This window comes from Chanos chanos, chromosome 16 (genome assembly GCF_902362185.1).
Source record: "Chanos chanos chromosome 16, fChaCha1.1, whole genome shotgun sequence".
Taxonomy (NCBI): domain Eukaryota; kingdom Metazoa; phylum Chordata; class Actinopteri; order Gonorynchiformes; family Chanidae; genus Chanos; species Chanos chanos.
In genome coordinates, this window is record NC_044510.1 from 2465854 (window position 1) to 2484368 (window position 18515).

Genomic DNA, 18515 nt, shown 5'->3' on the forward strand with positions numbered 1-18515 from the left:
CATTTTGTCTTTCAAGTTATCAAAATCCTAGTCGGGGGGGGGGGGGCTTGGGGGGGGGATTTCCTAGAGGAAAAAAGATTTATCTGAAGCCTTGTACACCAAAATTTACATAATGCACGCTCTGATCATGTCTTGTAATGAAGCTGTATTTTCTATAAACAGTATTTCCTTAGACGAGAGTAATAACTTCGTAATGCTCATAGGACCAGAATATCATCTTTCTACTTGCCAGTCTTTTTCATGTTGGGAGTCGGTTTGGATGAAAATCAGCAGTTGATACTTTTAAAAGCCTTCATCAAAGACCATGTGTAAAATGGAGTCAAACCTGTTTGAACACCTTTTTCAGATGTCCCTGGGTGCCTCTTATGTATTTAACGTAACAGAGTGTAGATTTACATGATTTTTTTTTTCAGGATTTGTGACCAGCTTTGTCCCAAACCGACACCATTCAAGGAACAACACACTATCTCCCAAGTCTTGATTCACACTGCCTAACCTCCAAGCCCCTGCAAACAAGAAACTTTCTAATATCATTCACTCTGCCCAAGCCATGCTTCACACCACAGGCATTACTTTGTATTTTGAATAAAGCTGGATCATTTGCAAGTTTCATTTAGCCTAAAATACATCTAAAGTAACCCTGCTTTATTTGGTATTGGCCTGGAGGCCTTGGATCAATATATCTGATTGGTTTATTTTGACTGATGCTCAATCTCTCAGCCAGCAGAGACTCCCCTATGGTTGTGTGTACTCTGAAGTCCTGTTAGGTGGGGTGTTTTGTTCAGTAGTGAAGTCCCTCCTAAATATATTACTACAGCTAAAGGTTGAGAACATTGACAGAAACAAAAAATATATATATTTTGTTTCATTTTCAGATTTATTTTCCAACTTTCCCTTTCAAAATACTCTTAAGCTAATGAAGATTATTAGGTAACAAAAAAGGGGGGAAACAACAACAAAAAAAAACCCTCTCCATTAATTAAGGGAGAGAAAGCAAGGCAAAAGGGTATATACTCACGTTATATTTAAGGGCGTAGTTAGTCCTGAAACACTGTGCAAGGTCGATGGAAATCTTACAAAGTGCTATAGCCTCTATGTTGCAAGTTAAATAGTGTTGTAGCTTAGTAACCCATTGTATTGGACACTGTTATCGAAAGGTTTCTGTCGTTACTAATAAGATGCCCCTCAGTTTTTGACACTCTTCTGGTAGTTTCGGACACTTTTTACTGTCATTTACAATAATATTAAAATATGTGATGTGTAATACAGATGTCAAGACGAAGAAACATACGAAGTAATCCAAGCAATCTTTATCATAATCGATTATAAGTGGATAGATGATTCAGTGTATTATATAAAGCAATATCTATAATTAGTTTTAGAGTAAGCGATGAGGTCTTACCCAAAATATCCGTCAACAGCGGGTGAACTCTTTTTTTAAACCGGACTCTTCTCCTCCTGTAGAGGGAGCGTCTCATTTCACTCTCTTCTCTCATACATGACGGAATGCTTTCGTCATTTCCAGTTATCATTTTTAGCCTGCTGCTTCATAGGTGCCGACGGCTGAGAACAGCTAAGGTAAATGTCTCGCTTTCCTCGTAAAATGGCTCGAAATGCTTACAGTTCTAGTAAGTCGACTCCCCTTTTTATGTTTGCCATGCTCCAGATTCAGGAAGCGAGATCTTTGCTGTCAGTCTCCAACCAGCCAGCTATAAAATCAGTCACCCGATGAACAGTAACTTCACAGACTTGGGCCTCGTTTTGGTCAAATAAAGTTTTTAATGCACAGTCCCCGGCAGGCACGACTGTATTCACAGCTAGAAATGTGCACTGGTGTAAGTTGCAAAATATTGTTGTAGTATTTAGTCTTGGCGCCCATGAATCTTATCTGAAACATTTGGTATGACCAGCGGAAACATGCCTAGTCACAGTGACCTGTCATACACTTACTGTTCTGTGCTCAGACCCAATAAATGCAGATTGTGCATGCGAATATTTGTGCTGTTTGTCAAACAGGTCTACAGTTTTACGGGTTGTGAGGCGTTTGACATCGCAGTGAGCTAGTTAGGTGAATGCACTGCGCTCTTTTTTGATAGTTTAGCTGTGGGAGAGGTCGTGAAACTTTATTATAATCTATGATTGTAGCGTAGTAGCAATTCCACAAAAATAACTGAATGAACTGTGTAAACCTCACAGGAATGAACAAATGTCGGAGGACCAGGAAGCACAAGAAGACGAACTGCTGGCTCTAGCGAGTATTTATGATGAAGAAGAGTTTCGCAGGGCCGAATCCGGGCAGGAGGGCGAGATCCACATCTGTCTCGAGCTTCCTTCGGATTTCAAGCTGTCAGTGAAAGGTAATGCGTGATTACCCCTACACGTACGCCACCAATTTGCCATTTTTTTAACTCGATTTTTTTTTTGTCCCGGCAGGGGAGAAATGCGCCGAGTACAGTGTAAGTTTTCTACCTCCGTTGATCTTGAGTTTTGAGCTCCCTGCGGACTACCCTTCATCATCCCCACCGCTCTTTACGTTAAGCTCCAAATGGCTCTCAAGGGCTCAGGTCAGTGTGTACAAGTACTTGTGTGTTCGTGTGTTTAATCCATTTCTACTGATGCAATTTTTGCTACCCTCATATTCTTTTATTTTTTAATGGAAGAAAAAAATACAATACTGCACCACACACACACACACACACACACACACACACACATATATATGTGTATATATATATATGTATGTATATGCATGTATGTATATGTATATGTAAATTGTTTGAAAGATGAAAAGATGTGTTCAGATTGAAGTAAACACCTTAAGAAATCAAACTAAATCACAGGTAGTGTGTTTGGTCTGTTTGTGGCTTTCGGACAGAAACCCCTTGAGCAAGACATTCAGAAAAAAAGGCTTTATGTTCAGTCAGTGGTCAGAGATTAAGGTCCTCAATGAAAGGGACTTGGACAAGTCATATAGAATGAACATATTCCAGAGCAAGAAAAATTAAATCAACTAAAACATGTCAAGCAAACTATCTTCAAACGCACCACAGCCTTGTAATCTGGGCACCCACCTTGAATCTGTTAGTTTCCATCATTAGCCCAGAGGAAGCACTCAATTAAACTTCACTAACCATCAGAGCTGTACCAATTCATGCTCTTTACAAATAATCTCATGCCCCCCTCAAATATGTGAGTGTAACATTCCCTCTTTGATCAGTTCTCAGAAGTATTCAATACTCTTCATCCTTTGTCTCTTTTACCCGTATAGCTTCAATAGATCTGGACCAAAGAACAAACAGGACTGTTTACATAAGAGGGTTTTTTTTCTTTTTTAATGGATGGCTGTCTTTCCCTCAGATAACCTGTCAATGATTGACAGTCCTTGATATGGTATAGCACATATTGGCTTTCTCTAGTGTAGTATAACACAATAATAAGTTTTATATCCTCTCTCTCTCTCTCTTTCTCTCTCTCTCTCTCTCTCTCTCTCTCTCTCTCTCTCTCTCTCTCTCTCTTTCCTCCTCCAGTTGGCAGCCCTGTGCAAACGCCTGGATGAAGTGTGGGAGGAGCTCAGGGGTAGTGTAGTCCTCTTCTCCTGGATCCAGTTTCTCAAGGAGGAGACCTTGATGTTCTTGGACATCCAGAGCCCACTGGTGGTGGTCAACGCTGGTGACGCTCCGGCTGACAGGAAAAAGAGCGAGGCAGGCTTAAAAGCGGACCCCCCGCTGGACCCACGAGCGGTCCAGGAGATGGATCCCAGCTCCGACACGCTGTCTCAACTCCTGGACTTTGATGAAACTCAGAGGCAGAAGGCTTTTGAGACTAGAGTGTTCTGCTGTGGCATCTGCTTTGTGGATAAGTTGGGCTCTGGTTGTTTGCTCTTTAAGGAGTGCCAACATGTTTACTGTAAGGCCTGTTTGACGGAATACTTCCAAATTCAGATACGGGACGGACAAGTCCAGTGCCTTAACTGCCCCGAGCCCAAATGCACCTCTCTGGCCACACCGTCTCAGGTAGAGTGTGAAAGTGTTTGTAGAGTATCTCTCTGACCCTCCCCCTTGCTGGAAAATTATTTTATTTCACCAGATAAGCCTAAGACACTGTTTACCTTTCTCAGAAAATGAACAAACTGCAGTCTAAACGACTTCTGACACCATGGGGTTTTTTTTTTTTTTTCGACTCTTGTCTCCGTCAGGTGAAGCTTTTGGTCGGAGAGGAGGAGTTTGCTCGCTACGACCGCCTCCTCTTACAGTCCAGTCTGGACCTGATGGCCGACGTGGTTTACTGCCCCAGGAAGATGTGCAACACGGCCGTCATGTTGGAGCCAGACACGACGATGGGCATGTGCCCGTCATGCCAGTATGCGTTCTGCACCCTCTGTAAGCGTGGCTACCACGGCCTCTCCCACTGCACACCCACTGCAGGTGAGCATGATGGTAACTTCATAAGGGAGTCTATTAATACAGATTGTGAATTATAATTTTTGTGTTATTCAAGGTATATGGAGACCTAGTTTAAACCAGTAAGGCCGGGGTCAACATTTGCGTGATCACTTTAAGACCGGGTGGGACGTTTTCGTGCTTCTTCCTTTAGAGTCGGATGCGATGTGAGCGCGTTTTAAATGATATCATCGTTTTCAAGACCCGTGACCCTTGGAATGCATCGTGATTCGCTGAAATACACGCAGGGCAGGTGAAATGCTTTGTTTGTTTGTTTTTTTCAGCGCTCTTAGCTTGTCTTCGTCTCTGAGTCTCCGTTTGGACCGCAAAAGCGTTTCTAAAGTTGCACCTCAGACAGTGACGATGGCTGACGACCTGAGCGAAGGGAGAGACATTGATGCGCTCCCCTCACTCAGGAAAACAAGCAAAGCATTTCGCGCTGAAAACAAACAAACAAAGCATTTCGCGCTGAAAAACAAACAAACAAAGCATTTAGCCTGCCCTGTGTGTATTTCAACGAATCACAATGCATGTCATGGGTCACGGGTCTTGAAAACGATGACATCATCTAAAACGCGCTCACATCGCATCCAACTCTAAAGGAAGAAGCACGAAAACGTCCCACCTGGTTTTAAGAGGTCGTGCAAATGTTGCACCCGGCCTTACTGAGTTAATGGGCTAGTGTGTGTATATAGACCTACTTTTATAGACTAGTGTATATGTAGACCAGTGTATAGGTAGATTGGTGTGTATGTAGACCTACTTTTATAGACTAGTGTATATGTAGACCAGTGTATAGGTAGACTGGTGTGTATATAGACCTAGCTTTATAAACTAGTGTATAGGTAGGTTGGTGTGTATGTGGACCTACTTTTATAGACTAGTGTATATGTAGACCAGTGTATAGGTAGACTGGTGTGTATGTAGACTTACTTTTGTAGACTAGTGTATATGTAGACCTAGTTTTATAGATTAGTGTATATGTAGACTAGTGCTTATATATGCCAGTGTATATATGGACCTAGTTTTTACTTAAGGCATGATTCACTGCTGATTTAACCAAACCGTGACTTAAGGGTGCCAGGGCCAGCCAGTGTTTCTTGTGGAAATTTCAGAAAAGAAATTTCTATATGTGTCCTAAGGTTTGGCCTTCAGATGTCATCTGTTTTGTATGAATACTCCTAAGGCATTCCATTGGCTGTGTAGATTTGATTTACACATCACCCCACCCCCACCAGGAAGTGATGATGATTTTTTGGGGGGTTTTTTTCTTTTCTTTTTTCAGACGAATTGAAGGGCCTGAGGGATGAGTACATAGCAGCCACCCCAGAGGGAAAGAAGTTTCTGGAACAGCGTTACGGGAAGCGGGTCATCCAGAAAGCGGTGGAGGAGTCCTTCAGCAGAGAGTGGCTCAAGGAAAACTGCAAAAACTGCCCTCGCTGCGGAACTAACATACAAGTCAGTACCGCCGTCGCTATGGCAACACTTTCATATATACACACAGCTGCGTGCCACAGGTCTGAGAGGCGACTGATTTAGAATGAGACTGGGCTCATGTACTTTAGCCCTGTATAGTACCGCTCTGATATTGTTTGACACGATGAATGACCTCCATTGCTCTTATGTTGTGTTGTTGCCTTTTTTTGTTCTCTCGGGCATTGCAGAAGGTGCACGGCTGCAATAAGATGACGTGTATGTCCTGTCAGCAATACTTCTGTTGGATCTGTCTGGGAACTCTGACACGAGTCAACCCTTACAGTCATTTCAACAATCCAAACTCACCATGTTTCAATCAGTGAGTATCAGTTCTCTCTCCGTCTCCCGGACCCTTGTCACACAGGCCGAAACACAACAGCCTGTCTCTTCTCCCCCTCCTACTGAAGCTGAATTTGGGTCGGCAATGTTGGGGTTGCCGTCTAATAGCTACTGTGTTTTTGTGTGGTAGTGTGAAAACTTTTTGTTTGGCATAGAATGTGTAGAACACCTGTATTGAAGACCTTTTACTCAATGGGCTAATCAAAAAAAACAAAAACAAACGAAACCTCAGAGAATAATCAGAGAAACACTTTGAGGTGTGTTTTGTGTAGAGATTAGTATGAAATGAAAAGGGGTCGGTCTGTCATATGTGATTTTTCGTTTTTTTGTTCTAGATTGTTCCAAGGGGTGGCGTTAGAGGAGGAAAACTTCTGGAGTGATGAGGAGGATTAGACGATGTTGGAGTCAAGAGCAGCTTCATCTGAATGCACTTTATCTAGTGCACTTTGTCATTACCTGTACCAAAAATCGGTTCTAGCGCAGGAGTTCTAATCGATAAATTGGCTTTTTTTTTTTGTCTCCATAAGATTCCATCTTTTTGTTCTTGGTACACTCATGTTGGGTTCAAATCAACAGTTGTGTGATTTGAAACAAACCCTAAGAAGAGATTTTAGTGTACTAAACTGTAATTACCAACAGTTTTTTTGGAGATAATGTTTTTTTTCCTTGTTTCATGTTACACTGACAAAAAGAGCTCATTTGATTAGTGTGAAGCAGGGAAATCTTGGACATGGTTTCATTCTTAAGTTGATCAATGTGAGGATTGATGGATTATGCATCGTCTTTTTATTTAAGATGTTCTGCTTAGGGTTTCCTGTTCTTTTCTTTTCTGAATTCACTTCTTTCCCACAATCATTAGCCAAGCCGTAGGTAAATGAAATAAGAAGCAGAAATATGATTGGACTGTCTCCGGCTGGGTTCTGGATTACTCAGCAGTGACTGGCAGTTTTCGAGGCCGTAGACTTGTATGACGAGGTTGTATCCTGTAATTGGGAAGACTGGGGATATTTTCTCAGAAAAAAACAGTTCTGTACAGTTCTCTTGTTGTATAATCACTTCTTTTCTTACTTTGTTTGACAAAAAAAAATAAGTAAATAACAGGCTGAAGTTCTAAAGGCAGGCAGAGAGCATAAGAATTCATCCCCTGTGTTGTTTTTTCGCTACATGCTCACTGAGCATCCTATGGGTTGTCACCATATAGTTTGGACATCTCTCAAATTGAACAGTTACCTCAGTTGACTTTACAGATGAGGATTTGCAGGACGTGCACATCATTGCAATATGTTATTGAAACTACATTATAATGTAATACATAAATAAACGTTCAAACAAACCGTTATTTGTTGAGTTCTGTTGCTGTTCTTTGTTTCTGAATGATAGGTAAAGTTGGTTATGAATTTGGAGTGTGCTTGAATGAATTTGAGATACAGTAGGGCATGGCAGGATGCTAACACACTGTAGTCTCGCATGTTTTAATCCACTCTCTCCAACCCTAATCTAGAGCAGCCGTGTTCCTATAAGTCCCTTTCCGATACTGACAACCAGGTGTTATGTCGCCCCCTGGTGGTTAGGCACTACAGGACAACCACGGTTAGGACAAGCAATAGTTTACCATGTTTGCAGTTATCAATGATTTTTATATGCCTTCAGTGTTTGCAACTGCCAGTTTTTCTGAGGATCATCAATCTGTGAACGTTTTTGTCTGCTCCTTTTTGACAGAAATTCCATTGCTTTTCAAGTGGTGTTGATGTAAGTCGACGTCAATGATGCTGATGTCATCTGAAAAGAATCCTCAGTAGCAAGTCCCAGCACTTCAGTCCAACGTGTGCCAGGACAGCATACAGCGCTGACAGTACCTGGAGAGTTCTTGAAATTTTTCAGTAATCCAAATATGCACCTCAAAAACTATCTGGATTCATCATCTACGTCACAAGTATGTGGCAAAACATGAAATATTCAAACCTATCTGTTCTCCTTCTTTGGAGCTCTGAGGAGAATGGAGACGGAGTGATTTTAGATAAGCTCTGGCTCTTTTTTTCTCCTGAGGAGAAACCTGAGTTTTTTTTAGGAGAGGAACACTGAGGCCACTAAAGAACAAAAGCCCCCACCTACCCACCAACCTACATTGTAGAGTGAATTTCAAAAGCATCCCCAGCCCAGTTTAATCCCTTTGGCCAGAGTTGCTGACACTGAATAACCCTTTTGAGTCCCTGGCACCGTGGCCTCGTGATGTTGGTGGGACACCACCACGTCTGTATCCCAGTGGAACCTCCTTTTTTTTTTTTTTTTGGAAGCGAGTAGGTAACGCTAGTGAAAAATTCCCCACTTTTTACTCACTCATACCTTCAGAGCTCGTCACACGCAGTGGACGCTAAGCAGATACAGGAAGGAGAGGATAAGGTCAGTAGACTTACGGTTTTGGAAAGTGAGTCCATGCCAGCTGTTTGGGGAATTCCAGGTGGAGAGCATCGAACCTAATTATTTCATCATAACGGGGAAAGGAATTCCCATAGGTTTCACTCTAATTTTGTGAGTCATTTAATTGACCATACAAATGAGTAATGAAAGTCTCCAGATCAATTTGTTGCGCGATGGTTTTAGATTGTCTACCCCTGTTTAGACTTAAGAATCAATGCATTCCTATGACAGGGATGGATAGGTGTTGATTTGGTTTCTAAACGTGATTAAATCCAAGGGCTGAGGAGTCAGGGCAATTCAGAATGCCAGAATGTGTTTAGATCAAGAGAAAACATACACTGTCTAGTTTTCTCACTAATATTCATTGATTTACCAGCTAGACAATACAGTATGAATCATTACCTGCCACCATACTGGTTGTACCGTATCAGTAAAAATTGTGTGTGTGTGTGTGTGTGTGTGTTTTAAGTCTTTTGTGCAGCAGAAGCTCTGTAGTTTTTGGACGTAAAGAAGTATCCATAGATCCCACAGCATGATAGAGAGTGATCGGGAGTTGTCGACAATGGTCCAGGAGCTTTGGGACAATGACGTTAACCGTCTGCGGCCTGGAACTGACTATCGCATTTCTCTGCAGGTACAACAAAATGTTCAGAGTGCCTGACTTTCAAAACTGTTCATACAATCACTGTTTCTAGGATTCTTATGGTGTGTGTACTTATCTAAAGCGTTTTTTGTCATCTCCCTATAAATAAAACAACATCTGAATTTGTTTATTGAAAAAAAAAAAAAACAGCCCTAGGTCAAATTGAGCACGTGACAGTCCTTTATTTAACTGTTGTCAAGTGAAAAAATTTTTTTTTGTTGCTTGGCTTGAAATGAAATACCAGGTGCATTTGTCTCTTAAAAAAAAAAGGTCATAGGTCAAATTGAACAAAATCAGGCTCTTCTTTGGTGTCACCAAACAATGTATGTTTTTAGAGAAAATAAAAGCACAAAAGCGCTTTAGAACCTGCACCTGTAGCCAAACTGCATAAAGGAAACATGCCTGTGGTTTGGCAAACGTGAAGATTTAGTGAGCAGTGTGTAAATGCTCATAGGTTTGGCAATGTTGGTTTTGTGTTTGACCACAAGATGACCACACATTGTTGTTTTTTTTTTTAATCTCACAGAACACATAGATATAACACCAAAAAAGTCACAGCTGTTTTATTTTAATGTATTATGATGTCTTGGGTATGACATAATTGTGACATATGAGTGACATAAGAGAAAAATATCTATTGTCTTGTAAGAGGCAGTTACAGGTATCATGTTACCTCACTTACATAAACAGCAGCAGCTGCGTGCGTGTAACTTATTCATACAGACATTCTCTAAGATTTCCAAGTGTCTGAAGGCCAGTTCTAAAAATGATTGATAATTCTTGATGCACAGAATTTATGTTGTGAATATTTTATAAACTCATTTGATCTTTTTTTTTTCCTGTAAAACCAAATGCTAAAATTGCAGTACTTCATTTTTGGTTAATTCTTCAACTCAGAACTATTCAGTTTGCTTGATTGGAAGATTTTGTCACTCCAGTGAGAGTATTCCAAAACATTTCCTAAACTAAACTTTGTCTTCTTTGACAAAGTCAAACATGCTGTTACAAAACTCCTAAACATGATTCATGACCCCCATAAACTAGTGCATAGAAAATGAGCAAGTCAACAATTACGCCATCAGTCCACTTGAAACGTTCTGATTTCATGTGAAAACGTTCATTCAGAGTTCACCCTAAAAAATGAACTATGACCACATCTCATTTTAACCCCTCTAAACACCATCTGTTATAACTAACATGTTTCTGTATCTCTGGTGTGCTCCTCACAGGGAAAAGCTGGCAACATGATGGGCTTAAACCCTGCAAACACCATCTGTTATAACTAATATGTTTCTGTATTTCTGGTGTGCTCCTCACAGGGAAAAGCTGGCGACGTGATGGGGTTGAATGACTTAAATGATGGAGCGGGATCCCCTTTGTTCACATATGTCGATGAGAACATTTTCAAAAAGGAAACTTTCTTAGGTAAAGGCTCAGGATTGAACGTCCTTTGGCCCCTGTGAGCAACGACAGAATTATCCTCAAATCAGTTTTCATCGATGATGAAAAATGTATTACAAAATAATTAAAAATGTATTACACAAGGCTACACAACAAAATCAATACAGGTCCAACAGTTTCAAAAGTAGAATCATTTAAATGGGGGGGGGTGGATATTTAAATATGGTCTGAAACACCCATGGGACTTTATGATCTCTTGGAATCTTTACATCTTAAATGATTGCATAATCTCTCAACAGCATGTAAAGATGATCCAAGTCAGCAGAAACCACATAACAAACAAATCAACTCAAACACGATCATCTGCATATGTGTTTCCAGCCTTCATCTCCCTTCTTGATAACTATGAGAGTGATGCTGGAGAACCAGAGGTCGTGACCCCCGAAGAGGAAGCAGAAAATCACAAGTTTCTGGACTCCATCATACAGACGCCCACAATGAAGGTTAAAGAATGAAGGACACAAAGAATGAACGTATTATAAAAGTGCAGAAATGTCCACATTCGTTAACACTTTAAATGCTGTAGAGTGTATGAAGCATTGCACTGAATAGTCACAGGATTGCGCAAACAGGCGAGATGTCAAACCGGAGCCAGGCTACCTAGTTAGCAATCCAACTGAAAACAACAGGGAAATAGAAATAGAGAATTTGTAAATTTGACATTATGGAAGTTTGCTTTAGCACTGCTTTGCTAATCTGGCGCTAATCTGCGTTGGCTGTTTCAGATTGCTCATAAATATCTCGCGAAGAAGCATCTTTCCCCAGAGGACACAGAGGGGTTCAAGGAGCAGCTTTACCGAATTTGGTTTGAGCTGTATGCCAGAAGGGGTTCTAGCCGGTTAGTAGACCAAGCATAACAGCAAAATGACTCTGTGGTCGTATGTCATCTTTGGTGACATTTGTTGTCAGATAACATGAAGCACTATATACTGTGACAAACTGATCTATTCATTAATTAATTCATGGAGTTGTGAATAAGCTATTGATTGATTGCTTCATTGGGAAATTAAAGTAAATGGAATTCATTTCTTTAAGTAGTATAAGCATGTTGTTATTGACCTGTTTGTGAGTCTTTCAAAATTTCCAGCCTTATTATGAAAGTAAACTCTATCAGAATTAAGTTTTCTTTGGTGGAAGATAATGTTATATTCTTATTGCATCAGTTAACATCCAGTGTAAATTTATCATCTTTATATGACCACATACTTGCAAATCAGTTATCACCGTCTGATCTCGTAAACAGCATCGCTCTGAGAATTGATTCTGAGATTTCACTTGGCAAACTCTCTAACTCTGCCTCCTAGACCGGACTCATCTGGCTTTGAGCATGTCTTCGTTGGTGAGACCAGAGGCGGTCGCACTGTCATTGGTTTTCACAACTGGATCCAGTTGTACCTGCAAGAGAAACTGGGACACATTGACTACAAAGGCTACAGCGTTAACGCCCACTCTCCCCAAGTAGGTTTCAGAATCAAGACAAGTTTTTGTTCATTGATCAAAACATTCAGATATTGTCTGAGAGATTCATCTACAAATCTATGACATGACTGATACTGATGGTTGAACAGGGTGTGTTTTTTTTTTCTTTTTATGTTGCTTTGAGATCTCCAGATCAAAGGGGAAATTGCATTTTAAATGTTTATCTTCTGTGTAGACTCAAACTGAGACAAGGGAAATAGCCACTCTTGATGATGGATTAAGATCCGAGCTTTGATTAAAATGTCCAAGAGACTAATATCTCTTGAGACTGGAGATGACTAGAGTCGACAGACACAATCACACACAACAGTTTGTTTCTTTTCAAAAATTCCTATGATCTTCTTATTACTTGAGCGTATCTTGTTTCAGTATCCGTGGTGTCTTCTGTTCTAATTAATCTGAGCCTAACGATATGTTTCAAATTCTTTACCAGCCCGATGAGAATAGACATATCTTGGCGCTACAATTCAGCTGGAAGAACGGAATAAAACCTAAAGGAAGCATCTTCATTGGAGTTAGCCCTGAGTTTGAGTTTGCCCTTTACACCTTGTGTTTCCTCACTTCGCCTAACGAGCGCGTAAGAGTGTCCTTCAACCTCTACGAGGTAGATATCGTCTGTCACCATCACAACCAGAAGCACATAGGAACCACCTACCCCGTCCTCGTTAAATACCAGACAGTATAAGAAGAACGAGCCTTTGTCAAACCAGCCGCAGTCACGCCCGTCTAGTATTGTTTTTGTATTTTTATTTATAATAAAAACACAATAAACTGTACATGACTGTGAATATTGACTTTCTGTGTTTTTTTTAATAATTTCACCTGTACGTGAGATTTAAGAGCTATGCAGATCTGAATCATGAATATAACGCATGTAACATCAAGTGCAAAAAAAGCAATGTGGCAAGACCCACGAGTGGGCAGGTGCTATCCAGGCCATAAACTGCTAGACAGGTAAGCATAGTATCAAAATGAGTGGTTAACAACGGCAAACAAAGACCAGTGATTGAGTGCTCATCCGTTAACAGACTAGCAATAGCGGTCGAAGTTATTTTTGCACTATGATGTGCAGTTTGCAGGCTAACTGTTCATAGTTTGACTACACATCGAGTTCATTAGCACATTTTCACACGAGCAAAGACCCAGGATCACGCTGAGAGTGCCAAATATACAGCAGGAAAAAAAAACTGAAAGGAAAAGACACAGAACACCACCCGGAATCACAGCATAACGCCAAGGTCACATACATTAAGTCAGGTCAAGACTCCACGAAGGAAGAGCAGTGACTTTTATACCAAACAGAACCCAGGCTTGATTAACACATTTAGGTGGACAGGATGATTGAATCACTGAACTGATCAAGCCAGTGATCGGTAGATCGGCGATGCTGAGTGCTGAATGGCTGAAGCAGAGGGGGGCGGAGACAAGGTGGTTACATGCAGCTAAATTTAAATTCAAATACCTCATTAGCATTACAAGTGCCTCTTGAAATCATTTATTGATTTTACCACCATTCAACGAGTAACTAGTAACAGCGATGGTAAACTGGAGGTACAAATCTGAGGTACAAATCAACAAGATAGCGCTGTTGGAGAGGGAGGACCATCATCACAGTCAGACCTTCCCAAAACCAGTTTACGCTGCATGTCTGTACTTCTCTCTTGGTTATTCTGATAGCGTTTTTTTTTTTTTTTTTTTTTTTTAATTATGTTTGAATGATTATTTTCAGTTTTGTTTCCATGCACTGTCCTCTGATGGGATTTCACTCAGCCTGCAAGGGTTAAAGGGGTCCCAGCCACTTCGCAGAGCACACCCTGGAGACACACCTGGGAAGGCTGAGGAGGTAAGAGGCCAGAGCTTATAGGCTTAGCTATAGATATTGCAGTTCTCATGTCTTGCAGGACACAGCTGAGGGCAGTGGCACTGATAAGATGAGGTGTCCGAGTGGGTCAGGGCATGGACTGCTGATCCACTGTGCTTATCCCATCCATGTCAGTGTGACTGTCTTTAAATGAAATGGAGCCTGCATCAGGCATTAGCCCCTGAAGGCAGCTTTCAGAAAAGTTCCTGCCAGTGCATGGACCAGCTCTCACTGTGCTTTGGGCTCGTGGGGAACAATAATTAAATGCCTTTCTGTGCTCTGTGACTGTCAGGCAAAAACATCTTAACTTGTCTGTGGAATGAGGTGATCTGAATCTCCTCGTAGGACTGCGAAGAATAGAGGGCATGTTTGGTTCTTTGCTCCTCTTGTGCCATTTAAGTGACACAGGAGGTCTAGTGGATGGAATAGGAGTTCTTCCATTAGTCTTTCACAGAATCTGTGCTCCTTTTCAGAACCATCACCACCCAAGCCTCTGCACAGGCCTGTCTTACTGACCACAAAATGAATGCAGTAGCAGCCTGATATGTGTTGTTTCTCAGTTGGTGCTTCAACCCATTCCAGCAACACTGACCTGGTCCAAACCACCTAAAGGTTGATTAGCAGAGGATGGTTTCGATCCATCGACCTCTGGGTTATGGGCCCAGCACGCTTCCGCTGCGCCACTCTGCTTACCAACACCCCAGATGGGACTCGAACCCACAATCCCTGGCTTAGGAGGCCAGTGCCTTATCCATTAGGCCACTGGGGCTGGTTTTTCCTCTGCCCTTTACTTTTATGATTAACATCAACTTTGTTGCCAATTAGAATATGTTCACTAAAACCCAGAGTAAGACCATGCCTCTTGAAACATTATGCTTTTTACTCCCCTAAATCAGTCTTTCTGCTCAAGCACAGTCCTTTTTGAACGAATCCCCTTAACTAAAGATCTAAAATCTCATCTAGCAGAGGAGGCTCTAAAAGACAGGCCTGGGCCGACAGAGCTATGGTTACTGTGGAATAACTCTGGTCACTGTGGAATAAAGGTATAAAGATAAATGTGGAAACCAAATTACCACAAACACGTGATCATATGATTAGAAGCATGTTATTGTGTATCATCAGAAATGATTTTAGCAGAATGATATCCCATCGTCTTCTCATGTAATTTTAATGCGTATTACTACAGCTAGAATTGTTGGATATGATCTATTTCCAGATTAAAACATTCCTATTGGTTGTATTTCTGAGATTGGGCTACCTATTGAAAGAAGTCATTCATCTAGTCTGCCATATATTCACGCACACCATTAGTTTACCAGTCTCCATCCTGGACAGGATTTTGATATCAAGACCCTCTATTGCCTGCTCAAGTTCATCCGAGTGAGGCAGTTATATATATAGAAAAAAATTTTCTCGTGTTTGGTTCTTTGTTCCTCTTGTGCCGTTCCATCACCACCCAAACCTCTGCACAGGCCTGTCTTACTCACTTGAAGCACAGAACACAAAGTGGATGCTGTAGCAGCCTGATATGTGTTGTTTCTCAGTTGGTGCTTCAACCCATTCCAGCACCACTGACCTGGTCCAAACCACCTAAAGGTTAATTAGCAGAGGATGGTTTTGATCCATCGACCTCTGGGTTATGGGCCCAGCACGCTTCCGCTGCGCCACTCTGCTTACCAACACCCCAGATGGGACTCGAACCCACAATCCCTGGCTTAGGAGGCCAGTGCCTTATCCATTAGGCCACTGGGGCTGGCTTTACCTTGCCCTTTGCTCTTATTATTAGCGTCAACTTTGTTGCCAATAGGACTAGGTTAAGTGTCAGCTAAACGTGGACACGTTTGATAGTTCCAGGAAAATCTGGTCATCGTGGTCAGCATGCAGTGTCTGAAAAGAGTACACTTATAGTATCTATTGTATTAGGACTGGGATGCCAGTCTCCTAGTGTAAGGTGATCCATTTAGCATTCAAGAAGAAGCAGGGTCAAAACCCAGATTCTCCACAGGCGGAATAGCACAACAAGACATGACAGGAAAGTCAGAAAAGGTCCCACCGAGATTTGAACTCAGATTGCTGGATTCAGAGTCCAGAGTGCTAACCATTACACCATGGAACCACCTAAAAGTGCTGTCTGGTCACTGTGTCATAAAGGTATAAAGATAAATGTGGAAAACAAATTATTTCATTTTAGGATACATATATATATATATGCCAAAAATATTTGAGGAAAAACATGTTGTAGTTTTGATTATTTAATCAGACTTTTCATGTCTAACATTCAAAAGCACAAAATTATCAATTCCAAAATCTCTGGTCAACTCCATTATGTCCTACTGATCGACGCTGATGATACAGTAAAACATATATATCAGCTCTAGTGATCATCAGCCAGCTATCTATGTGACTTTGGTTAGTACATGACTTAAATTAGACCACCCTCAGGATGACAGGCCACAGACACATGATCATATGATTAGAAGCATGTAATTGTGTATCATCAGAAATCATTTAAGCAGAATGATATCCCATTGTCTTCTCATGTAATTTTAATGCGTATTACTACAGCTAAAATAGTTAAATATGATCCATTTCCAGATTAAAACATTCCTATTGGTTGTATTTCTGAGATTGGGCTACCTATTGAAAGAAGTCATTTATCTAGTCTGCCATATATTCAAGCATACCATCAGTTTACCAGTCTCCATCCTGGACAGGATTTTGATATCAAGACCCTCTATTGCCTGCTCAAGTTCATCCGAGTGAGGGAGTTATATATATATATATACATATGTGTTATATATATAGGTTTTTGATCTTTCTTTCTTTCTTTCTTTCTTTCTTTTTTTCTCCTTTGGAAGTGAGGTGACCCATTTCTCATTGTTTCTGAACTGATTTTATGTGACATGTGTGAGAGCCTCACTGTCCTGTCTGTCCTGCCTGTGGAGCTGTGCAGTGGCTCTATGCAGAGCCTACTGAACTACAACAGACTGGCCTTCACACCTGCCTCTGAACTCAACTACACACATTAGTCCTAATAGACAGCAGACATCCCAGGATTCTGTACCAACAGCTCACTTTAAATAGTAGTGATCTGGTGGATACATTATAATCTGCTTTATCGGTGTGAATGTTGCTTATGCAGTAGATTTTTTTTCGTTTGAGCTTGTATTAATTGTTTCATTAATTGCTTGTTGAAAAAGTATGTACTTTAATAGATAAAATTATGTATTTACATATTTATTTACAGTAAAAATAGAACAAGACAGATATATATATATAATAGAATATTAAATAGTGTCATGGAATCAGTAAATTTCATAATTATTTTGTTTCATAGTTTGTTTTTTTAGTAACATGTTTTTCGTATATTGTAAGAAATGATAAATTCACTGTGTTGGCATTACACATTAACGTCATCATAATAGAAAATTTACTATGAAGTATTCTATGTGAACTCATGCTAATTGCACATCAAGATTAAATATGCAAGAATTTTATTTGTAATATCATACAGTTTGGAATTCTTATTCATGCTGGTTTTACTTACTCTGCCTGTAGCCAACACAATGTGCAATACACAATGTATAACTTAATCAACAGTAGCATCAGTATATAATAAGAATATTCAACACAACACAGTGTACAGTACAGACAATATTCAATATACCATCCAACACATGGCCATATTTGATTTGTATTCTGCCTGTTTTGGAGGTTACTTCTGATAATAGCATCTGCTAAATGAATAAACGTAAATGCAAGTATACGATCACCATCCACTTTATTAGATACACCTTCCTTGGGCATACACTCACTTTATGAGGTTTGTCTACCATATGGGTAAACTATATAGGTGTCTACTATAGTTTGTAGCCCGTCTCTACCTCTATCCTGCTCATCAACAGTCAGATTCTGACCAAAGGGCCACTGTTGACTGGATGCAGTGTATTATAACAGACTGTTTGTAAAACTGCCCCTCTGTCCCATTGTGTGCTGTGTAGCAGTGTTCTGTTCCTTGTACACAGACAGACCTTTGTCATCTCTCTGACCTCTAAAGTAACATAGCATTTGGTAATATCTTGTCCTCGATGGTACACTTAAATAATCTATTTTCATTTGGTTTCCTGAGTGTACCTATTAAGACATAAAGATTCTCAAACCCCTAATTATGATGTGTAATTATATTAAACACACACACGCATGCAAATCACATGAATTTATGCACACAATGGTATCCATGTTCCTTTATGGCAGTGAAATTAAAGCTAAATGTAACCCAGTAGGGAATTAAAGGGTTAAATTAATCGTTTTAATAATTTAGAATTATATATAATAATATTGTTATTGTTTTAATATTGTTCATGCTTTGTTTGCATGTTATTTGTACTGTCATTGTTAA

General features: G+C 40.4%; 2 protein-coding genes and 3 non-coding genes across 5 annotated transcripts; 2 read left to right on the plus strand and 3 right to left on the minus strand.

The window, feature by feature from the left end:
• The first annotated feature begins 1532 nt into the window (after positions 1-1532).
• rnf14 (ring finger protein 14) lies at positions 1533-7593 on the plus strand. The gene is made up of 8 exons (XM_030793841.1): positions 1533-1578; positions 2197-2357; positions 2434-2564; positions 3528-4013; positions 4196-4424; positions 5725-5897; positions 6104-6234; positions 6590-7593. The coding sequence occupies exons 2-8, from the start codon at positions 2207-2209 to the stop codon at positions 6645-6647; spliced, it is 1359 nt and encodes a 452-aa protein (XP_030649701.1). The 5' UTR covers positions 1533-1578; positions 2197-2206; the 3' UTR covers positions 6648-7593.
• Positions 7594-9204: 1611 nt separating this feature from the next.
• Positions 9205-12940, plus strand: endou2 (endonuclease, polyU-specific 2). Its single transcript, XM_030793842.1, has 6 exons — positions 9205-9306; positions 10635-10740; positions 11098-11219; positions 11502-11614; positions 12081-12234; positions 12689-12940. Exons 1-6 carry the CDS (start codon positions 9205-9207, stop codon positions 12938-12940), a joined length of 849 nt encoding a protein of 282 aa, XP_030649702.1.
• Positions 12941-14812: 1872 nt separating this feature from the next.
• Positions 14813-14885, minus strand: trnar-ccu (transfer RNA arginine (anticodon CCU)). The gene has a single exon. It is a non-coding gene; the product is annotated as a tRNA-Arg (tRNA).
• A 911-nt stretch (positions 14886-15796) lies between these two features.
• On the minus strand, positions 15797-15869 carry trnar-ccu (transfer RNA arginine (anticodon CCU)). Its single transcript has one exon. It is a non-coding gene; the product is annotated as a tRNA-Arg (tRNA).
• A 291-nt stretch (positions 15870-16160) lies between these two features.
• trnaq-cug (transfer RNA glutamine (anticodon CUG)) lies at positions 16161-16232 on the minus strand. Its single transcript has one exon. It is a non-coding gene; the product is annotated as a tRNA-Gln (tRNA).
• Positions 16233-18515: the final 2283 nt, after the last annotated feature.